This window comes from Eurytemora carolleeae, unplaced genomic scaffold (genome assembly GCF_000591075.1).
Source record: "Eurytemora carolleeae unplaced genomic scaffold, Eaff_2.0 scaffold45, whole genome shotgun sequence".
NCBI lineage: Eukaryota > Metazoa > Arthropoda > Copepoda > Calanoida > Temoridae > Eurytemora > Eurytemora carolleeae.
This window is the reverse complement of record NW_019396182.1, coordinates 359,781-369,581: the sequence shown is the minus strand read 5'-3', so window position 1 is coordinate 369,581 and position 9,801 is coordinate 359,781. Positions and strand designations below refer to the sequence as shown.

Here is a 9,801-nt window from a genome sequence, read left to right as displayed (position 1 = left end):
CGGGGCTGAAATTATTTGGTTTGGTGTCTCCGAGAGTGGACTTCAAGTTAAAGACGACATTACATGGATGGACATGGGGGGGTTTTATAGTTAATGGTTGACAAATGTGCATACAGTGTACAATGTATAGTGTACAATGTATACAATGTACAATGTATACAGTGTACAATGTATACAATGTATACAATGTATACAATGTATAAATTGTACAATGTATAAATTGTACAATGTATACAATGTATACAATGTATACAATGTATACAATGTATACAATGTATACAATGTCACTGCGATTTAATGGTCTCACGCTCTCAAGCAAAAATCGTTGAGAATTTTGCCAATTACTTCTAAAAAACCAAATTTAACAAGAAGTGTTTTACAGTGCTAAAATGTACATGTAAAGGGCTACAGAAAAGCATAAGTGAGTTAGAGCGGTAAAATCTAAGCTTAGGGCGTTGCGACACTTCAAAGTCAGCCCTGTCTAAAAATTGATGAGACTGTTTATAAGGAGGCTGAATCTATGTGATGTATACATTGTACAATGTACATACAGTGTACAATGTATACAGTGAACAAAGTATACAATGTACAATATATACAGTGTACAATGTATACAATGTACAATGCATACAATGCACAATGTATACAGTTTACAATATATACAGTGTATACATTGTACAATGTACATACAGTATACAGGTGTAATGTATGCAACAGTGTCCATTCAACGGACATACAAAGTGTTAACGACTACAGTGTACACAAATGTTGTACATTGTAAATTTACAGTTATAATTTAGTGCTCATACATTGTACAGTTTACATTCAGTGTACAGTTTATTATGTACAATATTCGACAACGCAATCCCTGTCAAACTATATTGATTATTCATTAAAATTATCAGGAAATGATTTGTGCCTCAAAACAAATAATTATATTTTCTTGTCACCTAAATTACTGCTTTTCAGAAGGTTAATTGATATGTTTGTTCCCGATTATGAGAAGACATAAAAAAAACTGTAAAAATTAATCCTGATCTTAAAAATAATCTAAATTTTTCATTTTTACCTTGACCCCCCCCCCCAAAAAAAAAAAAACAAAAACACATAAAACTAGCTATATCTAGTATCTACGTGAAAAAAATAGAAAATATTATTTCGTGACATTACCATATTTTGTTCATCTAGATTCTCAGTGTTTTCTTAATATTCCTGGTAGCANAGGGGTAGTATTGGACATTGAAGTTGATTTAAAATTGGGTTATACAATAGTGCTTTGCATTCACTATTAATAATGATAAACGTGCTTTTTTATTTAGCAGCATACATGCTCCATACGTTAAAGAACATATAAAATCTTCATCGTTCATTTTCAAAAAGTTTTCAAGCTTGACCTTTTCAGTATGATTTAAAGCCAAAAAACTGAATTGATTAACAAGCATTTACGGTAAATGGGAGGGGGGGGATTTGAATGTGAAGGGTAAATGGGAGGGGGGACTTGAATGGGAAGGGTAAATGATTTTACTATTCTGACGTATAACATTTGCCCCTCTTTTTTGCACTTCAAATTTTGCAAATAGATCCCCTACCTATGAATTATAACATTACGGATTGATATATGTATATAATGCATCTATACAAAAAGTAGTAATCTCTGTTTGTTTTTGTATTTGTATGTCAGGAAGCCCATGACCGATTTACCTCAAAGTTTGATTGGGGAATTCGGAAGCACCACTGGAATGTTCTTAGTTAGGATTTAAGATTCTAGCTCAGTGGATCGATTTGTAGAGGAAAAAATATCTAAAATTGTAATTTAAGACCAACCATGGGTAAAGGGAGGGAGTAACTATATAACTGGGCAACTCTGGGTTCCCATTGCTAGTACCATATATGGTTCATTCCTCAGCTTTTGTAATTTTCTAAATATTTTGTAATTTTCTAAATATTTTGTAATTTTCTAAATATTTTGTAATTTTCTAAATATTTTGTAATTTTCTAAATATTTTACATAACTTTCTGTTGTATTTTTAATAAGTTTAATACGTATTAAGGGAAGCTCGAGATGTTTAAAAGTCCATAGTTTAAAGACTTAATACAGAAAACTTGCATTACATATTTTACTGCGCGCCTGGATAGTAAAAAGAAACAGAGACACGTCAAACTAAAGTAAGATCTGAATATGTATGTTTTCAATCAAAACTTCTCTTATTAAAAGCTATTTGGAAGAACAAAAATGTTTTGATTTTCCAAAATGTACACGGATAAATGTACACGGATAAAATTGACTTCTCACATTAATCAAAACTAGAAGAGCTACGACTACGAGCTCACAAAGTCATAACAGATGTGTCCCATAAATCTTACCTTACTTCTATGCTCTTACCTTCTATGTATTTAAATAATGCGAGACATCTTGATTTGTATATAAATTTTTAGGTTTATTGTTTACATTAATCTATACTAATTTGGAGATGAATCTGCAGGAGCAGCTGGAGCAGGAGCAGGAGCTGCTGCAGCAGGCACAGCTTCAGCAGAAGCTTCAAAAGCATCATCAGCGTTGGTTGCGTCGGGCATGCGTCCATTTATATCATAAGACATAGATTTTTTTCTATCTTCAGGGTTAGGGTCTCCAATAGATAAAGATTCTCCATAAAGTGGTTCTAATTCCATATATGTTGTTTCCTAAACAAATCAAAGATTTAAACCTTGCCTGGGCCAAGTGCTATAAAGGTGATGACTGGTTACGGGAAGTATGACAGCTTAAGTGGTCAAGCGCTGCAGCCACCTTTTTTATGTGATTAAAAAATGCATGGCCGGGGGGGGGGCTCCTAGATGTCAGATTCATGGAAGATATAGTTATGAAAAAAGTCACAGATATGCAATACGTTGAAAACTAACAAAGTTCAAAATTAATAACATTATATCTCGATATATTAAATGTAATAATTTCAAACAATATTTTAACCATGACTTGGGACATACACGTACAGATGAGGTTCAACATTGATGTAGATGTTGGATGTTTCATAGTTTGTGTGGCGGAGTGAGATATGCTTCTTGGGAAACTTTGGGGAGAACCAAAACAATTGTGTCCGGAAACTCTTATTAAGAAATATTTGCCAAATAAGGGGAGGGGACTAATTAGATTGAATAATTAAATGAACAGTATAATTAAATTGTAACCTTCCATTTAAAAAGAGAGGCATCACCGATTGTCAACGGTAGCTTTTAAACCTTTAATTGATCATAACTATCCTGTTTCATCTACAGAATAGTTTTTAATTGTTTAATTGTTTTAAAACTTTAATTGATGAGAACTATCCTGTTTTATCTACAGAATAGTTTTTAATTGTTCAACGGTAGCTTTTCAACCTTTAATTAATCATAACTATCCTGTTTCATCTCCAGAATAGTTTTAAACCTTTAATTGATGAGAACTATCCTGTTTTATCTCCAGAATAGTTTTTAATTGTTTAATTGATCATAACTATCCTGTTTCATCTCCAGAATAGTTTTTAATTGTTTAACACTTTCTTTTAAACCTTTAATTGATCATAACTATCCTGTTTTATCTCCAGAATAGTTTAATTGATGAGAACTATCCTGTTTTATCTCCAGAATAGTTTTTAATTGTTTAACACTTTCTTTGCAAGCTTTTTAATATACCAATTTTTTACTTTCTAGAAGTGGCATGAATATTAGAATTCACATTTTTAAACTGCGTTTTCCACTCCATTTAAAAGGCATTTACACGGAGTTCTCTGCCACTTAAAGGGAGTGTTCGCGAAAAATGAAAGGGGTATAGGCTTAATGCGATAAAAAAGCGCTTTTGATCGCTACTAATCTTATAACAATTTGCGTCTATAAGAAGAAAATTGTTAAAGACGTCTCATACCGAATAACTTAGCGTCATTACAAATTGAGAAAATTTCTCTTCTTATAGACGCAAACAGATAGAAGTAAGATTATTAGCGATCAAAAGCGCTTTTTTATCGCATTAAGCCTACCCCCTTTCATTTTTCGCGAACACTCCCTGTAATGAACAGTCACAGGTTTAAAAGGTACTGTTATAAATCAGGGATGGCCCCTTAAAGTGAAAGGTCACATAAAAAAAGCTTACAGTCCCTTTAAAGAAATTACCGGTTTTGTCTCGACTAAAAATGTTTTTGCTGTAGTGAGGGCAGCACAGCTGAGAACCAAGATTAAAAGAGAAGGATTGATCTTCATCTAAAAACATTAAACATGGTTCTACTTGGTGTCCCACATCCGCTTTGCTTTAAACTTTGCTTTTGTTAAACTTAGCAATATTTTTATATAAAAAATGAAACACGATACAATACTACTTTTGTAGCACTTTCGTTTTTGGTTTGTTTCTGGATCGTTTTTTAGGTCGTTTTTGGTTCGGTTTTTGGTCGTTTTTTTGTCGTTTTTTTGTCGTTTTTTTGTCGTTTTTGGTTCGTTGTTGGTTCGTTTTTGGGTCGTTTTTGGTTCGTTTTTATGTCGTTTTTGGTTCGTTTTTGGTTCGCTTTTTTGTCGTATTTTGGTCGTTTTTGAGTCGTTTTTGGTTTGTTTTTGAGTCGCTTTTGGTTTGTTTTTTTGCCTATAGTTTACGAAAAACAAATTTTTTAAAGGATGAATAAATTTACACACACTATGCCAAATTTTTATCTTGAAAAAAGATAAAAGGCTTAAACCGATAAAAAGACCAACCAAATTAATGCACATCACTACTGATGCAAGACGACTACTAGCAAATTGAATTTGATATTTTTTAGACATTTAAGGCACAATATAAAAAATAATTCAAAATTTCCTGTTAGCTTTGTATCATATATTTATTTAGACAAGACTCGTTTCATCACCAAACATTTTGAAACTTTAGGTTTAATGCATGTTTTTTTATTTTGTTTAAAAAACAGATGATTGTAAAATACATTAAAGCTCGGATAAAAGCTGCAATACATTTCTAGTAACAGTTTTAGATTCTAAATAATGCTTTTCAGACCGCCATTTTTTCTTAGATACAGACATTGATATCTCTAGAATAGGAAGTTGACTATTAGACTCAAGTTTTCACTTTAAAGAATCCAATAAACATGAGGCACAGTAACTGTGCAGTGTAAACAGACCATTAACTTACTAATAAAGCTATTTGCTATGTAGCAACATCAAATATAATTCAGTATTGCTTTAATGTCGTCTTCCTATTCTACAGTTTTCTGGTTATCACTGTATAACATTTGAGTTTTAATGAACAAAAGTAAAAAATTTCTTAAACTAAAATTTCACAGATTTTTCGGTTTACATTAATGGATTTCCAAAATATCGACAAGAAACGTTTCGGATGAGCAAGAGAATCGGGATTAGGAGATCACATTTCACAAAGTTTTGTGATTAAGATTAAGATGCTAGGAATTTTTTGAAAATTAGCAAAATAAAATTTACGTTAAATGTAAACATATCGTAATTTGTAAGTTTATATTTAGTTATAAGTTTTCCCTGAATATTTTTAGAAATATCTCATTACAGCAATTGCAAAGATTCAAATCCTCAGCAGAAGGAATTAAATTTTTCCCACAAACAAATATCTTAATCTTAGCAACCTGATGGTGTATACTTAATCTTAGCAACCTGATGGTGTATACTTTTGATATTTAAAACTTAATATATTTGAATATTTAGTATATTTGATCTATCAAAATTCATATTTTGAAATATTTAAGGTCTACGACATCGGGTTAAATTGATATAGGGATTAAAAAATTAGAGTTTGTTGCAAAGACTAAATTCCTTTCACAATGAAACAAGATTAAAAGTGACAATCATTCCACACTTTTTTGGTTACCACTGTAGATACCTGGAACACTTCGTTGTCAGGTTTAAACTAAAATTCTTATCAACTTGAGAAAAAGGAAATTTCTTTTAAATTAGTTTTAATTTTAATTAGATTTGAAATTAAAACAGAATTACAAAGATTAAAAACATTTATTTTTATAATATTTAATATGTAAATGTTTTCGCAAATTTAAATTGTGAATTGTAAATGAAATACAAAATTTGTGAATATAAAATCAAAATTACCGCTAATTATATTATAGTATACATCAAACAAACAAATGATTAAAATCATTAATGATATTTAATTTAAACAATAATTAAATACATAGTGATTTTCTCCATGACCTGACGCAGAATCGATAATAATTTTTCCAATTTCTCTTTGTATACTTAAACCAAAAACATCTGCTCTAGAAGCTCTGAAAACTGAAAAGTACGTTTCTTGGGCTACTAAAAAAGTATAAGTGAGACATCAAGACGTTGCGATGCATTAAGTTATTGCATGCAATGATTTGAATATTTGCATCAATAAATGTCATTAATGTACATTGTATACAATCTATAATGTGCATACACTGAAAACTCCGGTTCATTTCATGTACCGGGCCGACATTAGAGTTCAGCAAGAGCAAGCTGTACAGTACAAATATACAGACTAAGTAAGAAAAAACGGGACAATACGCCAAATGAATCAGCCTCGTCTAGAGAGAAAATAAAGAAAAAAGGTTATAAATTCTAAAGTTGTAAATTAAATTATTATTATCTATTACTAAAAGTAAAAAGTTACTAGGACATAGTCCTAATGTGGACAGGACCAGATTGAACCCTACATCCCATTCAACATTGCTATGGTCGGCAGCTCCTGGCTCTTTAAGGCTCACAACTGATGCATTAAGAAACCTTTAATACAAGCATTCAACTCTTCTAAACACTTTCCTAAAATAATCATCCTAGGTTTTACTCAGCAATCAGTTGGATTTTCAAATAAAAATGCAAAAAATAAATAAAGCCAAGTTGGAGTCGTTAAACATTTAACCGAGTAAGAGCCAGTTTCAGACCATTTATCCTTTAGTGGCTCTATATTGTTGGACTATTGGAATGCTGGGTTGGCCGGAGCAGAACACCTGTACAAACAACATATAAACTTGTTTTTCATTTTTCCATTTTCCAAAATTCAAAATTTGCCAAAAATTTTTTTTTCAAAATGTAAAAAATGTGCCTTCAAATATTAACAAGATCCATGCACCCCTGAGTTGGAACAAACATGTTTATATAACCCTATGTCTTGCAGTCCCTTCAAGTTAACATGTTGACATAACCCTATGTCTTGCAGTCCCTTCAAGTTAACATGTTTATATAATCCTTTGTCTTGCATTCCCTTCAAGTTAACATGTTTACATAACCCTATGTCTTGCAGTCTCTTCAAGTTAATATGTTTATATAATCCTATGTCTTGCAGTCCCTTCAAGTTAACATGTTTATATAATCCTATGTCTTGCAGTCTCTTCAAGTTAATGTGTTTATATAATCCTATGTCTTGCAGTCTCTTCAAGTTAATGTGTTTATATAATCCTATGTCTTGCAGTCCCTTGTCTTGCAGTCCCTTCAAGTTAACATGTTTATATAACCCTATGTCTTGCAGTCCCTTCAAGTTAACATGTTTATATAATCCTATGTCTTGCAGTCCCTTCAAGTTTTTTTATTGTTAACCTATTTCTGTATAAATGCAGCCTTTTGGTGTAAAGCTTCCTTTTTTCGCAAAAAAAATCCATTCGTTTTAAAATATTCTGCATTTTTGCAAAATGATTGTGTTTTTTCGCATAACTTCCGTTTTTCTCGTGAAATTTTCGCATTATTTTTTTCCGCGAAATTTTAGCATTACTTTTTCTTGAAATTTTCGCGAAACAGTTCGAAGCTAAATTTCGCGAAAATTTCGCACTTTTGACAAAATGCGAAAATTTTACGAAATAAAAATTTTCCATTTTCGCTGGAAACCCTACTTTGAACACAATTTGTAACTTTCTTTTATACTTAATTTTGAATTTAGTGAGAATTAAACACTATTTTACCTTATTTATCAAAGGGTAAGGTTTAGAATCGGGCATGGTTCTCATTTAATAAAGGGTCACCTTTATATTACAGCAACAGTCCCTTTTAATCTCTTAATGAGATAATGAGTTTATCTTTTTTCTTCCATTTATAAGTTTTCAACTTAGGCTAAGAAGTGTAAAATATATAGTATATACATATTACCACTGTATCAATATTTAATATCATTGTATTGATAAAACCAATAAGTTCATTTCTTTTCATAAGAATTAAAAAAATATATTTTTGTGAATTATGAGTTTTTTCTTCACCTGAAGCTTCAATTTTATAATGACAATAGCTTCCAGTTTATCCGGAAAAAATTATAAACCTCTTTTTGAAAACGAATCTTAGAAATGTTATTCGAAATGGTGGATTAGCATAACATTTCACCATTTATTACATATAAATGAAAAAATAAGTTTTAAAAAATTGAGAGATGACATTCAATTCTTTAACAGAGTATTTTTGATTTTTTGAACAAACAAAACCAGATTCACGGAGTTATTTACTTTCATTTTGTTAAATCTTTAACCATTATTTGAAACAAAGACGACTTTTGAGTTTTGGCCCTATTTAAATTCAACAATACGATCTATCTTGCTTATGATTTTGTAGAACTTTATATACATTTGATTGAAATAAGTATACACGAAACACAACACACCCCAAATTTAAAGTTAGACTTCAAAATAAGCAATATTCAGATAAAAGACGATAGTTTCATGTCGTCTTCACAGCTTGAAATTTCTGCACAAGCGAAACGAGATTTATTACTTATAATTTTGTTTGCTAAATCAACGCTCTCAAAACATACAGAGCGTCCCATATCATATTAGATAATCTCCAATCTTTGACACCAAAATATGCACATAATACTCGAAAAAATAAAAATTTCTGTAAGCCTTATTAAATTTTTCAAAATTATTAATTCTTCTTATATTTTCCGATTTGTCCCCAAAATTGTAATTTAGACGAGGGAGGGGGTGCAGAGGCGCCATGATCCCCGCAAAAATTACCTCCGAACCTCAGGATTTGCAGAATTACCTCCAGGCCCCGCAAAAATGGTCTCCCAGCCTCAGTGACGTCACAAATTACGTTTAGAAATTTTACTAAAATGCACCTTTTCTTACGTTACGATTTATCGAAACGTTATTGTGAAAACTTTTTTGTTACACTGACAATCAAAACTGTTTATTTGTTTCGTTTTTATAGAAAGATACGAAAAAATGTTCTATACGTTGCGTTGTATTAAAATGTTCAAGTTTCTAACGTTATACACTTTATTAAAATAATATTGTTTCTATATGAAAGCATTGCAAGATTTTTTTAAATGAAAGTTTTTAGCATTAGACTTTCAACTTAAAGTGTGTCTTTAAGGGACTAGAGACGTAATTTCAAGTGACCTTCCATTTATGGAGTGGCATGTCCAGTAGGGGTGATCAATATTGGAATAGAGCCAACCGCCCACCGGAAGTCGCTGCGTTTTCACCGTAAGGCCACAAAAAATTTTATTTTTTATTTTCGTGTTATACATCATTTTCTTGGAAATTCAATGCTAAATTCAAATCTGAAAAGCGTTTAAAAAAATTGAAAATTGAATGAGTCAAAGCTAAAAAACTAATCAAAAACATTAATAAGTTTAAAAACCGGAATTTAGTACCGTTATTTGGCCATAACTTCTTTAGATTTTAATATTTTTAAAAATGGTTTTGGAATCTGAATTCAGCATGAAATTTCCAAGAAAATGATTTATCATATTTATTTTTTGAAATATTTTTTTAGATCTTGCGGCGATTTCTCCAATATGTCAATTCGCAACCCTATGGACGATTTTGAAATTTTTTTTATTGCAATATTTTTATTAATTTAGAA

At 30.9% G+C, this 9,801-nt stretch overlaps 1 protein-coding gene across 1 annotated transcript; it reads right to left on the bottom strand.

Annotated features, from left to right (window-relative positions):
• Nucleotides 1–2,413: 2,413 nt before the first annotated feature.
• LOC111697463 (uncharacterized) lies at nucleotides 2,414–5,943 on the bottom strand. The gene is made up of 3 exons (XM_023467486.1): nucleotides 5,858–5,943; nucleotides 4,141–4,227; nucleotides 2,414–2,682 (listed from the first exon to the last, which is right to left on the bottom strand). The coding sequence occupies exons 2-3, from the start codon at nucleotides 4,225–4,227 to the stop codon at nucleotides 2,461–2,463; spliced, it is 309 nt and encodes a 102-aa protein (XP_023323254.1). The 5' UTR covers nucleotides 5,858–5,943; the 3' UTR covers nucleotides 2,414–2,460.
• Between the last annotated feature and the right edge of the window lie 3,858 nt (nucleotides 5,944–9,801).

Coding starts and splice junctions, on each gene's coding strand:
- LOC111697463 (XM_023467486.1), bottom strand. CDS start 4,227: ATGAAGATCAATCCTTCTCTTTTAATCTTGGTTCTCAGCTGTGCTGCC. Junction 2,683..4,140: donor TTTTAGTCGAGACAAAACCG/GTAATTTCTTTA, acceptor TGATTTGTTTAG/GAAACAACATATATGGAATT.